Raw genomic sequence first — 27,232 nt, forward strand, 5'->3', positions numbered from 1 at the left:
GACGCCACCAGGAGAGTTTATTGGTGTTGAGTTCACTCGGCCTCCTGGAACCGAGTTACTAAGGCTAGCTTACACTCAGGAAGTGGGTAATCCAAAACTGGTATTCGGTCACAGAATAAACTTAATAAATTAATTATTGCTAAGTGAGAGAAAGAGGCTCGGTTGTAGAAATTATTGTCACTGCACAACCACAATTTAATCAGACAAATTAATTAATTTATTAACAATGACTCTACTATTAATGACTCGAATTTAATTTAAGAAAACAATGGAAATAAAACCCCAAGAATTTATAACGATGTTGAACTCCTTACTTCGCGGTTCCTTGTTTTTAAGTCTTCCTCTGTGGGTAGGCTCTCCATGAACAACGATTCCCCCAATAGTAAATGGACTGGTCTTCACAATGGTAACTAAACTCAACAAAAAAAAATTTTTTTTGAGTATTTATTGATGTCATATTTCATAAATGAATCTAAAAAAACTAAACAAAAAAATCCTAAATTGAAACATTTAATAAAAATTATTTTGCGTTAAAAAAAAAAATTTTTCTACAGTTTTTTAAAAGTAAATAGGTTCACATAGAAAATAATATCACTGTAAAGATCCGTGCAAATGTCAGTACGATTGATAATAGATATTTTCGATACATATGTGCGAAGTAAAGCATTCCCAGGGCTTAAAAATTGAGACACGAGTCTAAGAAACGGCACGTTTACAATGGGGCCGAGTACGCAGATTACCCCCACGAGCCGTTAGGCGAGCTATACATTAGGTCCTAATAATTTTTTTGAACCTCTAATATCCTGTTACGTGAATGTGGAACGCTTCACGTAATAATTACCGTAACTCCTATTCTTTCCCGCTTCACAGCATTATTTATATTTATAAAAATGCTTACCGTAAGATGGAGGTGTGGCTTAATGTATATAGAATAAGCGGGAGGAAATTTAGTATAGACCGGATAGCTCAAATTGTAGAGTAGCCGACATGTCTTCGGAAGGTTCTGGGTTCGAATCCTAGTCCGAGCTATCTAATAATTTTTTCTCGCATATTCTATAAACATTTTTGTTTATTCTATGAACATTATTCTTCCACATTCACGTAACAGGATATTGGTAGGAAAGGATTGAGAAAGGAATGTGGAGAAGATCATCTTAATGTGAGTTTATAGAATATACGAGAAAAAATTATTAGATAGCTCGGACTGGGATTTGAACCCAGAACCTTCCGAAGACATGTCGGCTACTCTACCATTTGAGCTATCCGGTCTATACTAAATTTCCTTTCGCTTATTCTATATACATTAAGCCACACCGTCCATCTTACGGTAAGCATTTTTATAAATATAAAGTATACGGATAGCTCAAAATAATACTGTGAAGCGGGAAAGAATAGGAGTTACGGTAATTATTACGTGAAGCGTTCCATATTCACGTAACAGGATATTGGTAGGAAAAGATTGAGAAAGGAATGTGGAGAGGATCATCTTAATGTGAGTTTATAGAATATGCGAGAAAAAATTATTAGATAGCTCGGACTGGGATTTGAACCCAGAACCTTCCGAAGACATGTCGGCTACTCTACCATTTGAGCTATCCGGTCTATACTAAATTTCCTTTCGCTTATTCTATATACATTAAGCTACACCGTCCATCTTACGGTAAGCATTTTTACAAATATAAATAATGCTGTGAAGCGGGAAAGAATAGGTAAATAATAATTCGTGAGGACGGTCATAGAATATCTAATAAAGAATTAAGCCCTGTGAATGCCTCAGTTGAGACATATGTATCGAACAATAATTTTGTAACGACTGCTTTCAAAGTTCAACAGAGAGAAATTATTATTTACAAAGAAATATTGCAATTAGCTGAACTATATTAGTTATCAAAAAATTATAAATAATACACGCAGTTATGGTTAGTAGTTGCACAGAGTAGAACATATGGTCGACAAGCTGCTATTCATGTGTGGTTATTTGGTATGCACAGGCGCTAGAATTAGTCTCAGTATGCTTGATAGTTTGATTTGTAGTGGTAGTGGCGAACATATACATTCTATCAATCTTATACATTTATTGTAGTTAATTTTCATTCCCGCACGGTCAAGCAGTTGGAAAGTTTGACGCCGCCTACTTTCCTGCACGCTACTATAGTGTATGCAATCATCACGAGAATACGCAACTTTGCGTTTGCTGAGCAAGGCTCGAATGTTGAACTTTGGAAACAGGAGTTACAAAAAATACTTTTTGTGTTTTTACGCTCGTTAATTCGGAAAATAAAGTTTTCAGAAAAACGTATTTTAGACTCTTGGCAGCGCTTGAGCGCAATGTATAGAAAAAAAATGTGTGTGTACCTGTAAAATGCTGAAAGAGCGGAAAAAGCGGGGATCAGGTTTGGGTCTGGATATCTCAATTAAAACGCGTAAATCATTATCAAAATTAACACTAGGGATTTATTTATAATAAATACACTAAATATTCAATATGTTAAATAGCGGATTGTTTAAATAAAAGCGGATTTATAATACACAGCGTGGGTAGCACAAGCGATGCCGGTTGACACGTGGGTGAACACTCTGCCGGCACTGTAAAAGCGGTGAAATAAATGCACAAATAACACAATTTATCTGTAACAAACTGAAGCGAATTATTAGCGGTTAATTTAAGCAATTTAAATTATAAAAATAGCGAAATGCGGTTAATTAACAATAAGCGAAAGCAAAGCGGAATTAATGGCGACTTCTTGCAACGAAAGCGTGGAAGCGAAAGATAATAATAATAGTTCGTCTTCTTCCTCGTTGAGTTGGGGAAGAAGGCTATTGCGCATGTCTAGCGGGAGCGATCAGCCAATAAAGCGGTCGATTCATGGCGTGATCGAGAGGCTGATTTTCCATTAGCGGTTCGATTTTGCGGGAACTAGCGGTGGACAGGTGCGTCTCTTGAATTTGGGAGTCCCCCAGGAGCGAGTTAATCGCTACTGGGCCTTGTTCACCGAACAGTACCAGAGTACACAGGTAAGAAGTGAAACTTCTTTATGACATATCATTTTTTTACTATTTACGACTTCACAGAAATTGGGTCGATAAGGCTTAAAAAAAATTTTTTCCGTATTAAATCAAAGCTATTTTAGTATTATAGACATGCATACAAATAATATGAGTAATTCATTTTATCATTGCTCTTATTATAATTATATTATTTCATCAACTATGATCGCATCATTATTACCATTGTTGTCATTTTTAGACTCTGCCATTATTTAATTTAAAAATTAGTTAATCAGCTTCCAAAAATTATATAACGAACTTTGATATTCATATTTCATGTCATAACTTAGTAAAAATAATTCAAAGCAGATATTTAATATCTTACTAAATTACAAAAGTAATGAGTAAATAATTGGAATTATCTACTCAAAATAATACAATTATATGACGACAGTTAATTTTATAGATATGCAATGATTTTATAGAATTCAAAATGAATAAATAAATCATTAAAAACGAATAATTAAAAAAGATGTACGTATATACATATTTTTATTTTCTAATTGTGTTTTTTTTTTATTTTTAAATTATTATTTAATTTGTTTTTTTAATTTTTTTTAGAATTAAAAATGTTTTTTGCTCGACGGGCAGAAAGCGTCAACTTTCGGCCCACTGCGCTAAACAAAAGTGCCGCTTCCTGCCTTCGTCGAGCAAAAAAATAGTATACACTCCACGGGAAGTAAATAAGAAAGCCTCAGATCACATATTTGTTGACCTCGGCTTCGCCTCGGCCAACAATTACATGTGATCTGAGACATTTCTTACTTTACTTCCCTAGGTGTATAATATACTATTACTAGATTTATTCTTTACGTCGCTATATTGAACTTTGATAAAAAAAAACATGGCGCTATAAAATTTCTCTTATATGTCGATAAAGAAGTTTCACTTCAAAAAAAACGTTTATAAGTAATAACATAAAAAATACTTTAAAATAAATCTTAAAAATTTGCTTGACATATTCTGAAGATGTCATACTAACATTTTATGAAAAATAAAATATCGAATTTTTCGGCATTTTACTTGTATCTTCTCTATTCGAAACTCTTTATTGGATTCTTTGTGAATAATAATTAAACATTCAAATTAAACAAAAATTCATCATTGCAGCGAATCCAGACATAGAAATGGAAGCGGAAGCATTAAACGGAGAGGCGACAGACTCAAGAAAGATGGAGGTGCAAATTGGTGGTGCAGTTACACTAGAATGCGATGGTGGTTGTTGGGGTCATGGATCAGCCATGGATCCAGCTGGATCAGAACTATTAGCTCTTAATCGAGTAGTTTATCAAGATGCTGGAGAATACCGTTGTGTTGCACCAGACAGAAAACTACAAGACACTTGGAGAGCCCAATTGCCTTATCACATAAAAGTTACAGGTAAATTGATTCAACCATTACTGCAAATGAGCAGTACGAATTGTTTGAGACCATATATTGAAATGGGTATAAATCTATGATCTAAGGCAACAACCTGGTCACCTTTTCTTATTACAATTAGTAAAAGTGAGGGAGTTAGATACCCTCAATGAGCAGATATTTTACATAGCAACGGAAGGTTAGTTACCAACTATCATGGAGCAGTTCTATAAAACAGACTACATCAACCTTTGAATCAATCAATCAAAAACACATTTGTAACACTATCTTTGCCTTTTTCGGTTTTATATGATTTTCAGCGATAGTTAATTTATTGTAATAAGTTATCGCTAATGGAAATTTATTTATTTATTTATTATGTTATGTACATGTAATGCGGTTATATGTCAAATATTAATCTATATAATTAATAAAGAGAATAAGGAAACTTTTATCAAAAGCAAATCTTTATGATAAAATTGATTTTTACGCGCTTTTGATTAGCTTCACCTGTATGTTTGTTTGTTTGTTATGTTTGTAACCAACTCCTTTTTGCTCGATTTTGACCCACTTTAAGCGGTTAGATTTCATTCAAACTTTGTAGATTTATCAAAGACCGATGACAATACACTGATTTGATAAAATTATTCCATTTATTAATTTGCAAAATAAGATTTGTTAATTTATATAACTTTATCTATAGTCGATAAGGCAGAAATTGATGCTAATTTTTTTTAATTTCCAATCATTATCTCTAACCGATTTATCTATTATTAACAAATTTTCGAATACCATAGAGAATTTTAATTCAACAAAACAAATAATAATTTTAAAAAATTAAAAAAACATACTTTTATAAATGAACCAAACTAAAAAGTAAAAAATAAATAATAGTTTGAAAAAAATAAAAAACACGCTTTTTATAGAAAACCAAACTAAAATAGTATATGTACTGCCAAAGCAAGTACAAACTAAAATAGAAAATAAATTTTAATAAATGCAAATTAATAATTAAAAAAAAAAGGTATTTTATTTTAAAAAAATTAAGAAAACGGTTGACCCTAAAGGCTATCCCGCAACTTCCCGCTAACTCTATACCTAAGCGCTCAACATTTCACTCATTTTGTTTTTGAGCTCACAGAGCTCAAAAATATTTTTTTTGGTTTACTTTGAGCTTTCCAAGCTCAAAAAGATGACTGTTCTATGCTTTTGAGCTCTTCGAGCTCAAAAGTCTGATAGTAGTTTCAAATAACACTATTTTTTGAATTTTTAAACCGTAATAACTTTTAAGTGAATCAACCGATTTCCTCGCGGTTTACGGCATTCAACGCAGTTTTTTGAGTTTTTGATCAATTTTAGAGCACAAACTGGTCAGACCAAAAATTTCATAGAAATTCTAAAAAAAAACATTTTTTCCAATTTTTTTCGACAACGATATCTCACGAACAAATCAACCGATTTTGACCGGATTGGTGGCGATCAATGTGATTTTTTAAGATTAAGAGCTGATTAGTTTTTAGAATTGATCGGTGGAGCGGTTTAAAAGTTATTCCAAAAAAACGAATTTTTGGAAATTTGATTTTTGAGATTTCTCAAAATTGATCGACTCAAATTCTGTAAATTAGTGTCAGAATTCTAGAGGCAAAGAAACTCTTCAGAACGCTGCTTATTTCGATCGAATCGGATTAGCCGTTCAAAAGTTACGAGATTTACATACACACTCACACACGCGCGCGCGCGCGCGCACATAGGTACAGACACGGTGAAATCACCGCGGGAATAGTCATGAAAGCTTTCTAGGACCTTAAAACGTCGAAATCTGATGAAAACTCGATTTTCGAAAAGCGGGGTAAAACCATTAACTTTCCCGATTTTTGAAAATTTTTAATTTTCCTAGCGGGAAGTTAAAAAGTGTCGAATGCTTTTCAAGATATTATCGAAATGATAATCTTTCTTCTCATATCTGTCAATAAAATATTTATCACTATTGACACCATGCACCCCAGGCTTTTTTAAAAATAAAATACATTTTTTTTTTTTAATTCACTCTATTATCAATTTATATTTATTAAAATTTATTTTCTATTTTTTAGTTTGGTTTTATAAAAAGCGGGTTTTTTAGTTTTTTTTTTTATCTATTGTTTTTGTAATAAAATTTGTTACTATGAAAAAAAAATCTTGACTTGAGTTTATGTCTTTTTATGAATAGCCAATTTTTAAGCTAACTTATTAGAGCAATTTTGAATAATTTTAAAATTATTAATTTTATTACAGCGATATTATTAGTTTAATTCATTTTAAAAGTACCCAAATTATGTATGTTGAAATTAAAAATATCGAACAATCATTGAACCAGTTTTTTTAATCGGTAATCAAATAGTGACTTCAAGTCACCATTGAATAGATCAAAAACACAAACGATTTATTAATTTTGTAAAAATAATGTAAATTTTTTATAAGATAACTTTCAAAATTTATGTTATATCCGAAGTAATTACACAAGGCATTTATTTAAATTTGTAAAGAAGCGTTAAAATGAGTAATTTCCAGAAACGTGTGATGCATACAATTCCAATCTCGTCTGTTTTATCTACGTGCATTTAACGTAAAGACTATGAGTAAAGCGAAATAGCGAAAGTAAACCAAGACGTATTTACTTGAGAAATGCGAATAAGGTCGGAGGAACTCGTATATTTGACTGATGATGGATATAAAGATATTCCGAATGAAAAACGCCCATAAGATAATGGTGTCTTTTTTATTTGACTAAGATCTCTAGAGACCACGTTTATAGAAAGTCTGTACTTGAGGCTAAGAACCAAGATGAAAGACATCCTTACACGAATCTATTATACCATTTATATTCGTATTTTTATTATAGAATTCAAGTTGGTATATAAGACCTCGGACAAATAATAATTTTGAACAACGAGTGTTAAGATTATTCCAGTAAATTGTCATAGGATGATAAAAATTTAAATTTATACAGAGCTGCTGTACATTTTACTCTTATACTTTTTCTTTAAGTGATATATGGATAAATCTTATTGTCAATGATGAATTTTGTGCTTGGTATATTGTCGAAGATTTCAAAAGCCTTCGGGCAAAGTAGCCTGGTGTTGTAGAAAAGTGATTGCATTGGAGGCTCTTTGCGACGGTAGTTCCATCGGTTCGAATAAGAATTGGCAAGGGAAGCGAAAAATTAAATGAGCCAGGAGTGTGTTGTATTGGAAAATAGACGAAAGTCCTCTGAGATTCGTTTGACAATCTTTCTCTCTCTATCTTTCTCACACTCTAATTCGTTTCTAACGACCTAAAATACTTATACAGAGTAGAGGGGGTGAGAAACCGTGCATTATCCAAAGATTTATCGTCAAGCTTGCCGAGTTTAAGGATTTTGAACTCACTGCTTTTTCTCTCAATCGTCTTTCTATCTTTCTTTTTTTTTTTTCGTTCACCATCTCTGTTATTCTCCTGCTTTGCTTTTCATTTGAAAAGTCACGTGGAAAATACTCGCTCAAGTGTCTCCATTCGTTTGATTAAATTCAAGACGAAAAAAATTTAATAATACAACACGACTCTTCACCGAACTAAACCTTAGGGGGCTAAAATCGATTCTTTAGAATTTTTGAATTTCTGACAGCCAATTAACTATCTTAAGAAACATACTTTTATCTCACATAGATTCACATTTGTTTACATCACAGAAGTAAAAATGAATAAATGGAGGTTACAAGTGATTCTTTAATTTTAAGTAAATCATAACTTGCATGCCTCATAGTACAAACATGTATCAGGTAAAATACCCAATACTTGAACAGATGTTTTAAATTAATACTAATACAAAATCGTGATACGTATTACAAGTAATATTCATATTTTAACATTATTTGTTGACTTAGTAATTAATTTTTAAAAGTTTTTAAAATTTTAATTCGATATAATTATATTATGATTAATTTTAAAGTTGGTATATTGAGAATAGCTAATAGATGCTACTTTTACCATGAAAATGGTAGTAAACTTTAAAATTTTCCATCAGTAAATAAAACAGCATATGATCATTTTAAGTAATAAAAATGGTACCAATAAATGAAATAGCCAAAAAAGGCCAAAAAATATGTAATGTTTAAAAAAAAACATTGCATATTTTTTGCAAAGCTAAAAAATATGATTTTAATACTAAATTTTATCGTCTAACTACACCGCCCAATTTTCAAAGTTGCACCCAAAACTTGAACAAGCTGGCGTCGCATGTTCAAGTTTTGGTCTTTGTTTTTTTATAATTGCAGCAGTAGTTAAACATAGTCTACAAAGCCTACAGAGTAGTGGTGTAAATGTAAACAATGTGGTTTAATTACTTTTTACCGATATAAACAATGTAAACACAATAATTTCATGATTTTGTTGGCAATTTATGCAACAAAAACAAATAATTTGAAGTGAAAAGTTATTTATTTTGTAAAAATATAATTTTGACAGCATTGTAATCTATAATAGCTCAAGTCACTAGTAATCAGCATTGGGACTAGTATTACTTACTACAAATTTAATAAAACCTACATAAAAAAGAAGAGTGTAATTAAAATAATTTAAGGTTTTATATCATGTTTAATTTTATTTTTTAGAACTTTCCTGGTATTGGTATTTCAACCGTCAAATTATTAAACCTGAAAAAAAAAATACTGCAGGAAACTAATTTAAAGTGATAAAAAAAGACAAATAATTATAAAAAGTCTGTAATACTATGGATCACTGAAGAAAATTTATTATTTAACATGAAACTGATTAAATTTTAATGTTATTCGTGATTTGACTTACAAATGATAATAGCAGCAAAGAAATAAAAATAAAATCGTATTATATCGTATTAATTATTTATAGCAATCTTGAGATATATCAATAAAAGACAAATTTATTAGCTTTATGTTATGCTATCTGAAATGCTAGTTCAAATACTACTCCTGGGTTGTTCAACTATTGTGGCACTCCAGAATTGTTTGTTCAACTACTACTTCTTTGATAGTATATCTTCAATACCTTATAAAAATATAAATATTCAATCATTTATGTTTTTTTTTTACAAATTAAAAGATTAAAAACACGAATTTTGAGCCTAGTCTCGCATAGGGAAAATGAAGGGTTATCATTTTTTTTTAATTTTGAAATTAATTTTTTTTTTGTTTTTTTGTTTTACTATTTATGTATCATATCATTGGCGATTTCCTACCGAAATTTTAATATAAAAAATAATAACTGATAGTTTCCTAATGTGCCAATTATATTAATTAGTTATGCTTTTCTAGTTTATATCAATAAAAATTTGTTTTTATTCAATTTTTTTTTTTCGTACACTAGAATAATATTAGTTATTATTTTTAACATAAAAATTTCGGGAAAAAATAATAAAATTTTCAAAAAACTCAGATTTATGATTTAAAAAATACGAAAAAGTGAGTTAAAGAATCGACGATATTTGAAAGAGATATTTCAACAAAGTTAAAATGAAACGGTAATTTCATCAGAATTCATCAATGACTTTTGTGAAAAAATAACAGAACTTTTGTCTCATGCTTTTATTGCAAAATCGCAAGCAATATTCATGCAATGTCTCAAAAAGTCTCTCTGAACCAATGAATTTCTTGTAGTTTGTGATTTTTTCGAGAACTACGAATTCTTTATCCAAAATGCAGTGCCAGGATTCCACTGGAATAATGATCAGTCGACAAAATTTCCAATAGTTATTTATTTTAAGAAAAATAACGAATTATTGCACAAAAGTTTAGTGATCATATCGGACTGTAACATACATGACTCAACTGCAGTTAACGTCTTTTTGAAAATCGTTACTGATTTTATAAAGTCCTTGTCCGATACTGCAAAAAAGATCTACTACTTTTCCGATGGAGCTCTGCAACAATTTAAAAACTACAAAAACTTTGCTAATTTATATTATCACAAAGAAGATTTTAGATTAAATGCTGAATGGCAATTTTTTGCCAGTTACAATGACAAAGAACCTTGTGACTGTGTAGGAGGAACACTAAAACAAGCTGCAGCAAGAGCTAGTTTTAACTACCATTTGATAAACAAATATCAAACCCCCAAGAATTGTATCAATGAACTGTGCAACTAAATAACTTGCCAAAAATCAGAGTAAGATATTCAACTAAGGTAAAAGACCCCATTAATGGCACCTTTAACCCCTATAAGTGGCACTTTTTCTTTCAATGAAAAATGTTCTACTTGGACTAAAAATTAAAAATTTTTTTGATCTAAAGGTCTTAAAAATTAGAAATAATATATTCATTATTGAAATTAATCATTTCATTAATTGAATAGGTACCAAAATCAAAGAAAGTGTCAGTAATGGGGTCCCGCCACTAATTGGATCGTTTACCCTACTGCAGATTATGAAAAAACAACGGAGACTTTAAATATACGTTATTCTAAAGCCAAAACGATCACAGATGCACAAAAGTATCATTGCGTTATGCCAAATACAGATAGATCTTTCTTATTTTCCCTTTACGAGACTAGGCTCAAAATTCGTGTTTTGGGAAGTAATATTTTTGAAAATTAAAAAAAAAATTGAAGGACCCAAACAATCTTAAAATCGCTGTTTTAAGTTTAAAATAAAAAAAAAACAATCAATGCTTCATGAATAATTTTTTGCATAAATTTTTTAGAAAATTCGTTAAAAAACACGAATTTTGAAAAAAAAAAAATTAGGAAAACGGTTGACCCTAAAAAAGGCCATCCCTGCAACTTCCCGCTACCTCCATACCTAAGTGCTCAACAATTCACTTATTTTTTAAGCTCTTCGAGCTCAAAAATATAATTTTTGTGTAATATTGAGCTCTCCGAGCTCAAATAAATAGCTGTTCTGTGCTTTTGAGCTCTTCGAGCTAAAAAGGCTAATGGAAGTTTTATAGAACACTATTTTTTGAATTTTCAAACCGCAATAACTTTTGAATGAATTAACCGATTTTCTCGCGGTTTGCGGCATTCAACGCAGTTTTTTGAGTTCTTTGAAAAATCTTCAAGCGTAAACTGGTCAGACTAAAAATTTTATAGAAATTCTGAAAAAAACATTTTTTTCAATTTTTTTCGACAACGATATCTCACGAACAAATCAACCGATTTTGACCAGGCTGGTGGCAATAGACGTGGTTTTTTGAGGTTAAGAGCTGATTAGTTTTTGGAATTGATCAGTTTAGCCGTTTAAAAGATATTTAAAAAAAACGAATTTTCGAAAATTTTATTTTTGAGATTTCTCAAAATTGATCGACTTAAATTCTGTAAATTAGTATCAGAATTCTAGAGGCAAAGAAACTCTTCAGAACGCTGCTTATTTCGATCAAATCGGATGATCCGTTCAAAAGTTATGAGAGATTTACATACACACACACACACACACACACACACACACACACACACACACACACACACACACACACACACACACACACACACACACACACACACATACATACATACATACATACATACAGACACGGTGACATCACCGCGGAAATAGTCAGAAAAACTTCCTAGGACCTCAAAACGTCGAGATCTGATGAAAACTCGATTTTCGAAAAACGAGGTGAAAACAATAACTTCCCGATTTTTGAAAATTTTCAATTTTCTTAGCGGGAAGTTAAAGTCTTTTTTAAGACCCAAATCGGACTATTTTTCACTAAGTTATGGCTATTTAAATAAAAATCCTCGAAAATTCATAAAAACCTTTTTCGAGGAGTACAAAAAAGTGTCTAAATTTCAGCGAAATCAGAGATGCAAAATCCATTGGTAGGACGAGTTGGCATGGAATGCCCAATACACTGTGCACCATCCTATTTAATTTTCTTGCCAAGAATTATGTCAGAGAGAAAAATAAATCCTTGGTTGTGTTCTCTTGTGGTTCTACTCCTTCGATATGCTTTCATAGTTTAATGTATTTTGCTAGATTGTTCTTCTCTCTTACTGTAAGATTTGTGATAACTTACTTGATCTCGTGAAGTTTTCTGAAATGTCAAATTCAACTTTCTAAGCGTTACTGCGACAGTTAGATCGAGCAAACTCTGAGAAAAAAGATAAGACTTTGTGCTGGACGACTGAAATATTCGAGTTTGCTCAGTCCAACGCACACTTGACATAGCATTTTGTGTATAATAAAGCAAGCTAAGATGCCAGCCAATACCGGACAGGAGATCAACTAATTTTTTAACACATAATAAAAACCTTTGCTATCGATTTTCATTATAAATACTAAGTACACATAAATGATTGCCAAAATTTTCAATAACAAGTTAAAAAAGTTTATTATAACTTACGGCATACCTATATACTCTCTAAACATGAATTAGTGAAAATTCATGTTTAGAGAGTAAATTACATAGTTGGTGCGTCACTTGTTTGAAGCAGAGTACAAGCTCAAAAGAAAATACAGAGAATATTGGAAAAATCTTTGATAATCCTCTCAATACTTTCATACTGCTAAGGATTATTAAAAGTAATAGATTTTCACAAGGTTGTTATTTCGAAACTTCAGCTAGCTTTTAATTTATTGAAAGATTATTTGATAATAAATACCGAAAAAAATGAAAAACAATAAACATCTAGTTATAACGAATTTTTTTCACGTGCACATAATTTGTTTAGTCTTACAAGATCAAGATCTCCAATAAATGAATTTATCTCAGTAAGCATTGATCACTATACTCTTTGCTAGAATAGAGTATTAAGAACATAAATTTAACGATTTATCTCAATAATAATATAGTAAACTCATATTGAGACGTTGACAACATAATTTTGAAAATGAAACATTTCTTTATAAATATTTTTATCTATCTTAATCTCTGCTAAATTTAATTATTGTATTCTGTTAAGCTCTAAATATATTAGATTTTTTTAATGCAGGTAGAAGTAAATAAATAAATATGAATCACATTCATTACAGCGTGATAAAACTAAATTTCAAACATAAACCACTAACAAACGAAAAGTCATACCACAACATTCATACCATGATTATTATATTAACGAGCATGTGACCTAAGTCAACAATAAAATCTATGTGCCAATATAATTAAATACTATTGAAATCAAACTATAAAAATATGTACTACAAAGTATTATTGTGTTTTATCATTTTAATTAAATCAATAAAAAAAAATCTGTGAAATTATGATGGTTATAAACATAATCTACAATAAACTTCAAACAATTTAAAATTTATTATAATTCAATATACCCTTAATAATAGCCTAATATATTGTTGAAACTATATTTTGATTCACGGACTCAATATTTCCTACACACAGTATCCCCAAAATTAAATATAAATAATTGGTAACAAATGATTAAAGCAACTGATGCAAGTGAATAGATTGAAAAATGCTTCAGTATTTTTTTACGTATGAACAGCTACTTTTTAAAAAATTAAAATATTTAGCATCAAAATATTGTGTTTTTCTTCTTTTGACATTTAGATACTTATGAAATATTATAATATTTATTTTGCTCTATATTACGTAAATATTAATACCCAAATATTTAATACTTTATTTCTCAGTACACTTTATAAAAATTTGCCGAGTGAATAGACAGTCGTGATTTTTCAGTGACTGTGGAGTGGATGATGATCAATTAATTTACTCCCTCCGAGAATGAGAATCACTCCAAGACGGATTGAACTCATGTCATTAACAGAATTCACTCCATAGTGAATAATTTATTTCTTTTTATTAAATAAAATTTAAACAAATAATTTACGCTTTTAAAACTTTAAAATGCGTAATACTTAGAGATTTTTTAAATAAAAATTGATATAATCTTTTTCAACTTACGTCAAAATTTTAATTGTTTTTTAAAGTTCAAATATTTTTCTTTACAATTTTCTATACGGACAGCAAAATTAATTGTGAAAATTTTAATTTTTTTAATTATTTTGAATTTTTTTTTAATTTAATTTAAATTATATTTAAGTTTTCCTATTGTTACGGCCAGCGTAACCACCGTTTTTTTTATTTTATTAATAAACAATAATTTCAAAACTATTTAAAGATACTAAGAAAAACTACATCCAATGGTAATTAATATTCGTAAGCTAAGGCTAAAATATTATTCACTTAAAACGGCAGTCAAGGTACAATATTCTATTCTTAAAATGATAGTCCAGGCTACATACCTCCATCCCCTCTGGTAACCAAAAACCCTAGGCCAGGTTGCCCCATTTCGAAATGGGCGGGATTTAAGTAATCCAACTACCAATCTGACTAGACCCAGACGCCATCATGGATTACATAGTTTTTATGTACCCCGGTACCAAGAACGTGTATCCTGATAAGCCCCCCTGCACGCTTTCCAACCATGGCTGCTCTTCTGGGAAGGACCCCATAGTTTTAGAACACAGGAAACGCGCCTAACTAACTTTTCCAACATAACAATTTCTTTCCTAAACCTACTTCTTACGTAAAATTTTCATTTTTACTTATCTTAAATTCTCTTTCCCGACTAGAAATTTCAGTGAGGCAGTGATTTGGCGCAAGTAAGGCATGCCGAATTCCAAACTTGCAGTAAGTGAGGCATCCAAACCAGGCCGAAGTTTGGGATGTAACGCAGTTGCGAGGCTCAGCCTAACTTGGCTTCCTGATTAAGTTGCAGTTTGGAAACCAAATTCGCAACGAAGAATCCAAATCTAATTCGTTCTTGATTTTTAGCTTTTTTATTATCAAGCGAAAATTAATAATAACAAATGCTTATTTTTTTATCTTCTTTTACTATTTTAAGTATAAATATTAAATTTAGGACTAAATTTTTTAAATATTTCATGAATAAAAAAAAAACAAATTCTTTGTTGCTTTTATTTAATATTATTTTTATTATTTAATTTTATTTTTTCTGTAATTTTTTTTTGTTTTTTGGAGCGTTTTTTAATGTGAAGAGGTTTTTTTGATTGGTAGATTTGATAAGTCAAGGGGGAAGGAAATAATGGAGGAGTTAGATACACTAATCACACATAACACTTAACTTTACTTCACACTCGCCTTAATAGTAATTATAATTAGTAATTATTAATTATTAAAAATCGTACATGTCGAACGCGAGACTCGAACACGGTACCCGACGCACGAGGGCCCTATACCATACCGCGACGCTACGCCGATGATGAGCGACCTCTTACTTCAAGATACTTATAAGCACAATCAATGTTCGGCTTGCCTAATTTAAAACAAATAAGATTCGAATTGGGCTAGCCTAAGTTCGGAAAGCCAAGTTCGCTCCAAACTAGCAAAACTCAGGTTATCGTTACTTGAAACCAGTTCGGCGTTCCCATGATATATCAGACTTAAAGAATCCATGAAACTTTTCTAGTTACGTTCAAATATGGCAAGCCAAACATTTCGTTCTGCCTACCTTGGTTTTTATGAGGTACAACCTAGGCAAGCCAAACTTGCCCCGAATTGGTTCTTCGGCATATGCCTCACTGAAATTTCTAGTCGGGTACATGAGACACCATGTTTATATGTACAATACACAAATACTCTCATAAATACACACTTTTATATGTATAGAACTAAAAGGCTTAACCTTGGAAAGACTTAAGAAAGACTTGGCCAAATATCTTCTCCCACTCCGTTTTAGAGTACTTTGGCTAGAAACGCCGAAGTTCGTCAAACGTTTGGAATGCCTAACTTGCAGGAAATTATAAAATCCAAAGGTATACGGAAGTTCGGTTTGCCAAACTTGAAAGTAATTGGGGCCATCTATGGTAAGACGAAGTTTAGCGAATGTTTGGAATACCTAACTTGCAGGAAATTATAAAATCCAAAGGCTTACGAAAGTACGGTTTACCAAACTTAAAGGTAATTAGGGACATTTATGGCAAGCCAAACTTCGGCAAATCTTTGGTTATCGTTACTTCCAGCTAGTCAGGCATTCCAAAGGTTCGCCGAAGTTCGGCTTGCCATAGATGTCCCAAATTACATGCAAATTTGGCATGCCAATCTTCGTTTTGCCTAACGTGGATTTAAGAAGGCGCAAATTAGGCTTGCCTAAGTTAGGCAAGCCAAACTTGCCCCTCACTAATTCTTCGGCATTCCTCACTACAATTTCTAGTCGGGTTCCCAGGAAGTCACTATTTTAACCGATACGTTGTAAATTATCAAACTTGAGTACCTCATGGTGTTAATTTATCCCAGAGCTAACTCGAGAATATGTCTTTTTCTCAGGAATAATTCCCGTTTTCTTAAACATCTATTTCACTACACTGATAGAAGGATTTATTAACTATTAATAATTTAATTTATTTGAAGACAATTATTTAATTTATTAAATTTTAATAAATATTTTTTAACATTTAATAAATATTTATTTTGGAGGAAAGTACATTTATTAATAGTTAATAAGTAGTTATTAATAGTTATTAATAAAGAAATATTTATTAACAGTTAATAAATATTTTTTTGAGTGAATTTGTTTCGTTTGCAATGTCATATGATATGAAGATTGCTTATAAACAAAAATCATATTTACAAATTATTTACATTAATACCGAATTCTATCACAGCTCATAATTATTTTTTATATTTTTAAGTATTAAAAACGTTAATTTATTTAATGAATTTAATTATTATCATGTATTCCAGCTATCGGGTTATGAAAAGTGTCGAAGGAAAATTGCTATTTTTGCTTTTGATTTTAAATAAATATTTGTTAACAGTTAACAAATATTCATTAACCATTAATAAATATTTATTAACAGTTAATAATCTGTACTTAATAATTACTTATTAACTGTTAATAAATATTTGTTTACTGTTAACAAATATTTATTGACATTTAATAAATCGTATTTAATAAATGATTTATTAACTGGTAATAAATATTTATTAAATCCTATGATGTTAAAAAATCATTTATTAACAGTTAAGAAAGCTTATTAATTATAAACAAATCCTTCTATCAGTGTAACATCTGTTCTGTGTATTTCAAAAAACTCAATAATAAAAAACATCGAGACATCATAAATTATGTTTAAAAGGGAAATGGCATTATCCCTTTTAAAAAAGGGAACTTCGAACATACCAACACCATGTTTCAACTGGTACCATAAACACTGTTGGGAAAAATATACTGAAAATTTATTATCCACCATAAAAGATTAACCCTTGAGTTAAATTACGTTGTCTCATAATCTATTTACTTCTTTAGTAATTTCTAAAATAATAAATCAAAAATCCTACCAAAATTATCAAAAAAATTCATCAGTAAATAAATTCATTCCCCAATTTAATATTTAACTTAGACCATGTACTGTTATTTCATTCGTTTTACTTGCTAGGATAGTGAAGCAATCCTCTTATTCTCTATGACATTCAAGCTATTTTTAGTAACTTTACATCGCCCGATGCACGTACCCAGCTACCTACTCGAGAATTACCCCTCCGCCGCAATCTTGGTTACGCAATTATCCCAGCATGACTCCTCGCGTGATGTTCCCTGTTTGAGGGGAAATAGGAGAGTACCCCAGACAAAGGACTCGATACAGTATATAAACCGCAAGTTTTTCGCTAGTAACGCCGGGGGTTCAGTATAAAATTTACTCGCGAACGCTACGGGGTCCGACATCAAATTTATTCGCGAGCGCATCGCGTTAGTCTAGCCATCTAATGACTAAGTTATACTTGTCTAGAAATAATTTTATTTTTCAAAGTGCGGTAATTTCATTGTTAAATTTTGTTTCTTTCCAAATTACCTTCGGTAATACCTTTTCTCAGGTAGAAGAAAATATTATAGAATAACAATTAGACGCAATTTGAAAATACGAAATATAGTATATTACACACCTAGGGAAGTAAAGTAAGAAATGTCTCAGATCACATGTAATTCTTGGCCGAATTATTGGCCGAATTAAATCATTCAAATCGGACGCGCATAATAAAATCATTATGAAATCATGTGATCAACTAAACTGTCATCCTGAAATCATTCGAATAAAAGATACGATAGTTATTTCGGTGAATTTAAGTCTATTGTAAATTATCTTCGGTAATACCTTCCCCCGGTAAAAGAAATATTAAGTAAATAATACTACGTGCATTTTGAATAATAATAAACAGTAATAAACGTAGAGAAATTCTCGTTGAGTATTTTCAAGATTCTAAAAATTATTATTTAATACTTAATCACACATAGGTAGTTTATGATTAGTAAAAGAATAAAATATATTTCTATAATTTGAGATTAACATAAAATCTTATTCAATACAAACCGAATATTAGTTATAATCACTGTTAGAACTATGAATAATTCCAGTCAGTTAAATAATCTTTACTTAATTATATCAGTTATTAACATTTAGTATTTTGAATAAAAGTAATTCACAAAACGAATTTACGGTATTGAAAATCATTCATCTCCGGTACTATCCCTTTTTCTACCTGCATCGAGTCAGCACGAACCAGCGGTTAGACAGCTTTTCATCGCACATTTTTATTGTCTAAAAACCAGGTATAATTTGTTGTTATTTTCTTTACTATAATTGGACATAACTACCTGGTCTGACTACTATGGATCAAAGAGTGAATTAAGTAATTTCAAATCATTGCTTATCGGACATTCCCTTGACAAATCATATTATCCCGCATACTCATTCAAAATACCAATTGGCGAGGTTCCCGCCACCCTGAACGAAGGCTTTAAGTAGCTAGTTCTAAAATTCGGAACCTAATAAACATAATTATTGTGTTTGCGTCACTCTGGACGTAACACTATACCGATAAAAAAAAATTTTTCCAAAATTTTAATATTTTTTCTTGAGAAAAATATTTTTTTTGATCTTAGATATCTTTTTTTTTTCTGTATGACTTATTGATTAAATAAGTATAAAAAACAAAAATACGAGTTAATTTTGAAATTAAGATAAATTAATAAAAAATAAATTGGAACAAAATTACCTGGTCGTTATATTGAAATTGAAATTAGACATAGATCTCACAAAAAAGTAATGGATACAAGAGCATGGAGAGTTTTCACCATCACAAGTAATTTCTATTTTTTACCTTGTGATACTGAGAGAAATAATAATAATAAAAAAAAAAAAAAAAAAAAGTTTCCAATAGTCGATAGTTCTCAGTTGATTTCTTCATTTCCAAACCTTCAATACGTTCGTCCAGAGGGATTACTTTTTTTGTGATTTTTGTCACGTGTATGCCTTATCTATGTTACTTGTAAGAACATACCCAATTGGATTTCTTTTAGTGAACTAGCACAGAGTGAACAGCAATCAATAGTCAATTATTTTTCTTTCAGTGAAAGAAGGATTGCAAATTAAAAAACATAAAAAATCCTGATGTAGAACCTTTCATTGATGAGATTTATAATTTTTTTTCCAATACTTAATATATTTTCATGAGTTTAGTCATTAGCATAAATTAATATAAAAAAGAAGCTATCAGTAAAGATGAAAAATTCGACGGTTAAAATATCTTTTTAGTTTGACTTTGATGCACGAGAAGTTTATGGGCGTCATTGCCAGCTATCTATCTCAGGAGCCTAACAGTAGCTTTACGATCGTTCAAGCACTATTAGGGTATTCCAACGAGAGATCTGCTATGCGGATGAATCGTATTCTTTAAGAGCCACCTCCTTTCCAGTACAGCCCTCGGAATATCACCAGCAGGACATTAGATATGCGTACCGTGCCACTATGGTCATAAATCAATTCCCACAAAATCCCCACACCCTTTCACACTTTTCTACAGCTTTATAGTGGCACACTAATGTGTTCATAATTCACGCTCACAATAACCCCATCCGAAGACAGACATGAAAAATTAATGCATCAAATATAATTAATATGCCATTTTACCAACTTGTATGTCCGCCTATCGGTTTACAAGTCCTGCCACTACACCCAGTATATCCTAACGGAATTTCTACACTGTAAAAAATATTTTGTATTTGTTTTGGAAACAAATTTTTAAAATAAAAAAAAAAGTCTTATTCAGTCTTTGATATCATTTTTTATATATTACTTAAAAATCAATTGAGCACTGAAAAAAAAGTATGAGTCTCACACTTATAAATTTCAGTGATATTACAATACAAAGTATTGCGAATATACTTAAACAATATTTGAATCTCAACGCAATATTTTTAAGCGCTACACTGAAACTCGTTCAAGTCATACACTTAAACCGACTTTGAGCGCCACCACAAAACATAACCATAACTTGTTAATTGTATAGTGTACAGGGCGGACGTTGTTTTTTCTCGTCCTGATTATTTGTATTTTTTGCCTATTTTTTTGCTTGTTGCACGGCTTTGGGCTGTTTAATATTAAAGTGTAGATTATTGTGCGTATTTTGAGGCATTAATCTCTACTGTTGGAGGTGTAGTTTTTTTATTTCCGAGTAAAATAGTTATTGTGTTTTTGATTTGAGGTTGCGTTTTTGTTGAGCACATTTTCTCTGGCTCGCTCGCTTGTAACTGTAGCCTGCTGCCATCTAGCGTTGTCAGTTACAATGGCTGTGTGGTGTGCGATCTGCTATCGCAGTATTACCGATGAGTCAGCTACTGTCCAAACTAAAGCTGATTGTAGACATTATTACCATGATTCATGTGTTAAAGTGCGTCTTAGTTTGCCAAACAAATCGCACGCAGCTGGGAGGGTTGCAAATACATGTCCAGTCTGTATTCCGGATTCATCAGAAATACTAAAACAGATAAATGCACAACTCGACAGCATTGGTAAGATTAATGAGATGAGTAAAAAGCTGGAAAAAATTGATGCTAACAAGATCAATGAGATAAGTAAAAAGCTAGAAAAAATCGATGCTAACAAGATCAATGAGATAAGCAGTAAGCTTGAGAAAATAGATCAGATTGGTGACATCAGTGTGAAGGTAGATAGTATGATGAGCAAAGTAGATGAGTTTAAAAAGTCTATTGCTTCGGTAGAGGGGAAGATGGATAAGTTGAGCCGTGATTATAACTTGCTGAAGATTACTGTTAAAGAGCTTGAGGAGCGTGTGGCTATCGTTGAAAAGGTACAGCCTGGTGTTCCTGCTGACCTCGCTGAAAAAATAAAGTGTGCTGCGCAGAAGGTGTGTGATGGTAGTCTGGAGTTGAGAACACTCCAACTTGAATCTCATTTTTTGGCAGATGAAATAACAGTTGCTGGAATTCCTGAGGAACGGGGTGAGAAACTTATGGAGAAGGTTATGTTATTTTCCACTACTCTTGGAGTTTAGGTTACTGAAAATAATATTGTTAAATTGGAGCGACTTGGTAGAGCTGGTGCTACAAATCGAAATGTACGAGTCAAGTTTGCTAATCAGAGATATGTCGATGATATCATGAGGAGTGTAAAGAGTAATCCTGTGAAGCTAGGTGCCATAATGCCTTCAGTGCAGGATCCAGATGTTCCGATTTATGTTCATAGGCGACATCCTCCTTCTCTTTATAAGCTTCGTTCTGACGTACGTAAGGCCTATCCTAATATCCAGGCTAAGAATGTTTGGATTTCGTATGCGTCTGTCAATGTTCGATACGCAGATGACAAAGCTCCGGTGAAACTGTTACCAACGGGAGTAGGTCCTTTGCGAGATCTACTTGATTAACAGCGAGTGGTTCCCTCTATATCATCATCATCATCATCATCATCATCTAGGAGTGTGTCTAATATTGTTGTTGACACGTTGCAACCTCCGACAAATGAGAACTGTTTAAAAGTGTGTCATATAAATGCTCAATCACTAAGAAATGAGCGTCATTTTGAACTATTTAAAGAATATTTCCGAGTTAATAAGTATGATGTTATTGCTGTGTCTGAAACGTGGTTAAATCACTTGGTGTCTGATGAAATGATGTCCTTGCCATCATTTGTACTTCATCGTCATGATCGTCGTCTGCGGAGCGGTAGTGGAGTTGCTCTCTATGTTAGAGATGATCTAGTGTCTAAGCTTGTACTGTCGTCTGCAAATTTGGAAGATAAGCATCCAGAGTGTCTGTTTATTGAAGTTTGCGGGTCGTCTAAAGAGCGAATCGTAATTGGAGTTATTTACAAGCCCCCTAATACTGGCCATCTTGACGATTTAGAGGAGGATCTTGAAACTTTGGTTGCAACCTACAGAAACATGATTATTATGGGTGACTTCAACTCTGATTTGAGCTGCAGTAATTTTTACGGTGATCAGCTACGTAGACTATGTGTTGGTTTTAATTTGCATATTGTTCCCTATCAAGTGACGCATCACCTGGAAAATTCTGATACCTGGATCGATGTCTGTATCGTCAATAATGCAGCAATGGTCCTGTCTTCTGAGCAGTCTGCCCAGCCGTTCTTGTCTGATCATGATTTGATATCTGTTACATATAACTATAAGGTAGAGCAGCAGAGATTGAGAAGTTTCACGTATCGGAGCTGGCACAGTATTGACGGTGATCTGTTGGCACGGCTGTTTGATGGAGTCAACATTGAAGATATGGAATCACAAACGACTGTGGATGATATGAATACCTGGTTTCATCAGCAACTTCGTCGGATTACTGACATTGCTGCTCCTGAAAGAACGATACATCCTCGTCGTCCCCCGGCGCCATGGTCTACTAGTTACATCAGGGATCTTCAAGCTCGTCGTGACAAGCTGTACAGGATCTTCAGAAGAACTGGCTATGCCTATAAGGAGTATGCCAGTGTGCGGCGTTTGGTGAAGCAGCGGATAAGTGAAGCTAAAAAGTGTTACTTTGACAATCAGTTAAGTTCGGCAAAAAATACGCAAGCGATGTGGAATGATCTGCGTAGACTTGGCTTGGTAAGACGGAAGGGTACACAGTCTATTGTTGAGGTGGATTTGAATGAGCTAAATGACTACTTTGTGCAGTCGTCTGGCTACTCTGATCTTAATGTTGATGTATCTGACATTGTGTCCCGTTGCACTGGCGATGATAATGTATACTTTAATTTCTCAGGACTTGATGATGTTACTGTTAAGAAGGCAATAATGCGACTTACTTCCAACTCTGTAGGTCCGGATAATTTCCCAATTAAGGCGTATAAATGCTTAATATCGTTTGTGTTGCCATTTGTTACATTGCTTTTTAATAATTCGTTAAATTCTGGCGTCTTTCCTAATAAGTGGAAGTGGTCGCGTATTGTCCCAATACCGAAGAGAGCGAATTCTGAGATATGTGCTGATTACCGACCTATATCGCTGACGAGTAATTTGTCGAAAGCACTTGAAAGATGCGTACATGATCAGATTATTAAGTATGTTACTGAGAACAATTTCATAGATGAGTACCAGATAGCTTTTAGGGAGGGCCTGAATACACAGACTGCTGTAATAAAGCTCTGTGATGATATTCGCTTGGCAATAAATGCATCTAAAGTCACTGTAGCTGTTTTATTTGACCTAAGTAAGGCTTTTGATTCTGTAAATCACAAAAGACTATTAAACAAGTTGTTATTGATGAATTTCTCTACTGACGCCATTACGTGAATTAGGTCTTATTTGACTCAAAGAAAGCAGCAGGTGTTTGCTAATGAGTGCGCATCCTCTTGGAGGAATGTATTAAATGGTGTACCACAAGGCAGTGTGCTTGGCCCTTTATTATTCTCGCTTTATATTTCGGATCTCTCTCAACAACTGAGCTGTCGATATTTGCTTTATGCTGATGATTTAGTAATAGACTTGCCCTGCTATCCAGAACAGATAAATGAATGTGTTGCTGTCCTGAATGCGGAAATAGTTAAAATTTTAGAATGGTGCAATGTCAATTACCTTAAGTTAAATGCATCGAAGACAAAAGCTGTGATTTTTGGTAGTAGAGTTAAAGTTAACTGTAATAATTGTAAGTATGCTGATTGTATTCGCGTAAATTATTGCATTATTCACTACGATACGACAATTAAGTATCTTGGCGTGTTAGTTGATAGCACTCTCACCTGGGAAAATCAGGTTATGAGTGTTTGTAATAGGGCAATGCGGGTTCTGGCGCAGTTGAAGATTAATAATGAAATCTTCAACGAAAAACTGCGTATAAAGCTTGTCACCACGTTAATATTCCCAGTGTTTGATTATTGTTGTGCGGCTTACTGCAATATTACTAATTACTCGCAAATGCGATTACAGCGCAAAATGAATTTCTGTGTTCGCTATATCTATAAAATTGCGAGGGCTGAACACATTACTCCGTACTTTAAGAGGCTAGGTTGGTTAAAGCTGAGTGACAGAAGAAACTACTTTATAGCATGCCTATTTTACAAAGAAATATATTTAAATTATCGTCAGCTATTTAAATGTCACTTAGAATTTTTGCCGGTTGCGTTGCGTAGAGGCGATGTAAGGGAAGATTATCTGCGGCTACCTAGATCTAATTGTTGTATGTATGATAACTCGTTTCTTGTTCGTGGTATACACATCTGAAATGCGCTGCCAGCTGAAATTACAAAAGCCGAAAGTTTCGAAACATTCCGTAGACTGTGCTATGATTATTATTTCCAAAATTATTGATCTGCTATATTGAACGTTTATTACTGCTATTGAAGGTTGTTGAGCTTTGTATAACACAAGTATTATTTATAAGCATGATTAACATGTTATTGCTGTTAATTACTATATTTATTTTGATTTTATTTTTATGTATCTAAAACTCTGTACATCATACACTAATTATAAATGTATATTTGATGATGGTTCTGAGGGAGCCTAGGCTCCAGAATCCAATAAAATTATTATCTATCTATCTATCTATCTATCTATCTATCTATACACTCAAATATGTTAATTTTCTTTTATTTTTTATTAATTTATATATTTAATTTTTTTAATTTTATTAATTAAAAAATAATGATTAAAACACTAATGTTAGGATGTTACAATTATTGTAATAAAGGTTAACCTCGGTTGACAATGTGTTTAAATTTTACAATATTATAAAATAACATATATGTAATTTTATATTATACCTTACATATATGTAAGGTATATCTTCAAATATTTGATGATAGGAGGATTAATTCCACTCAGTTAATTTATTTTTCACCCACGAATCCATAAATGATTATTTTTAATGTCAATTATACAAATATTTTTTTTTATGCTCTTAAAAACGATGTTTAGATTAAAGGTATAAACACGGTATATAAACACGGGGAAAAAAGAAGGGAAGTACGCGCTAAGTCTTACGCGGGAACTTTTTTTACTATACTCTCTGAATTTGCAATAGTATCGTACGGAAAATATAAGTCACTCACTTAAACAGAGTATTGTGATAATACTTAAACTTTTTTATATCATATTCGCAATACCAATTTATTAAAAAAGAGTATACCCATAGGACTTAAACTTTTTTTTCAGTGAGTGTTAACACAAAGTTTGTATTCAATTGTAAGTAATTACACCAAATATGTTTTAACAGCGCGTCCTCTTATTAATTCCCGGGAAAAAATGATCAGACCTGACCATGCCTGCTCATGTATGATCAGGCCTGAAATTAGACCTGATCATGCCTGTTCATGTATGATCAGGCCTGAAATTAGACATGATCATGCCTGTCCATGCCTGCTCATGGCTGCAGCGTCAAATACGCTCAGGCCTGTTCATGTCTGATCAGGTCTGTCCATGTCTGAAGGATTAAATACGCTCAGGTCTGATCAGGCCTGTTCATGCCTGTCCATGTCTGAAGGGTGAAATACGCTCATGCCTGTTTATGTCTGATCAGGCCTGTTCATGCCTGTCCATGCCTGTTCATGTTTGAAGCATTAAATATGCTCAGGCCTGTTCATGCCTATCCATGCCTAGAAAATTTAATTAAATTTACCCTACGGTAGGTTTTTAATGATAATCAAAATACTTTTATTTATTGAATAGTAAAATGTGCCGTTTATTAATAATTTACAAATTTATTAATCGAAATTAATGTACATATACTGAACATATTCAAAAATTTTTTCTTAGCATATTTGGTTCTTATCATGAACAGGCATGGACAGGTATAATCATGCCTGAGCGTATTTATCGCTTCAGACATGAACAGGCATGGACAAGCATGACCATGACTAATTTCAGGCCTGATCATACATGAACAGGCATGGTCAGGTCTGATCATTTTTTTGTGGGTATAGATCTAATCAGACTTGCATAGTCAGAGATGTGATAAAAATTTTTTCTTTGACGAAAAAATTTTTTTGGTCATGACAAAATGTGCAAAATTATTTTTATCATTACGTTTAAATAATTTTAAAATAAAAAAATTGTTACATTTCCTATGAGATGTTTTGATCTGTTCTGCTCCTGCTCAATATTTAAATCATTATAAAATCATTACTTATTTTATTATTTAAATAAATGTGATGTTATAATGAGATTCGGTTAAATAAATAAATTAGGACCATCAAAATATATTACAAAATCAATTTTTATATTATATTTATGATAAACTTATTTGATACGTTATGTACTTCATAGAATTTTTGTCATATAAGATAGCAGCACAGCAGGCGGGAACTTCAAGGCACACGGATATCACCAAAGTTAAGCAGCATTGAGCGTGGTTAGTAGTTGGATGGGTGACTGCTGGTATTATAGCCGTACAATTGTATGTAATCACTTTTTTTTTTTTATTTTAATTCATTATAGAGAATTTCGTATGATTCTATCAAGTACTATATCCATAAAATTAAGCAAAATAATTAATTAAAAGTAACAATGGGCTTTCAGACCTGACCATGTCTAATCAAGCCTGATCAGGTCAATTCATGCCTGATCACGCATGGTCATTTTTCATGTCTGATCAGGCCTGAAGACTCATG

At 32.1% G+C, this 27,232-nt stretch overlaps 1 protein-coding gene across 4 annotated transcripts in view; it reads left to right on the forward strand.

The window, feature by feature from the left end:
- LOC123269442 (hemicentin-2) overlaps positions 1-27,232 on the forward strand; it is a 593,151-nt gene that overhangs the window by 455,093 nt on the left and 110,826 nt on the right. For all 4 annotated transcript variants that reach the window (XM_044735146.1, XM_044735148.1, XM_044735147.1 and 1 more), the window contains exon 8: positions 4,159-4,428. In XM_044735146.1, the coding sequence (XP_044591081.1) occupies positions 4,159-4,428 (270 nt within the window). The remainder of the gene's footprint in view (positions 1-4,158; positions 4,429-27,232) is intronic.

This window comes from Cotesia glomerata, linkage group LG7 (assembly GCF_020080835.1).
Source record: "Cotesia glomerata isolate CgM1 linkage group LG7, MPM_Cglom_v2.3, whole genome shotgun sequence".
NCBI classification, from domain to species: Eukaryota; Metazoa; Arthropoda; class Insecta; order Hymenoptera; family Braconidae; genus Cotesia; species Cotesia glomerata.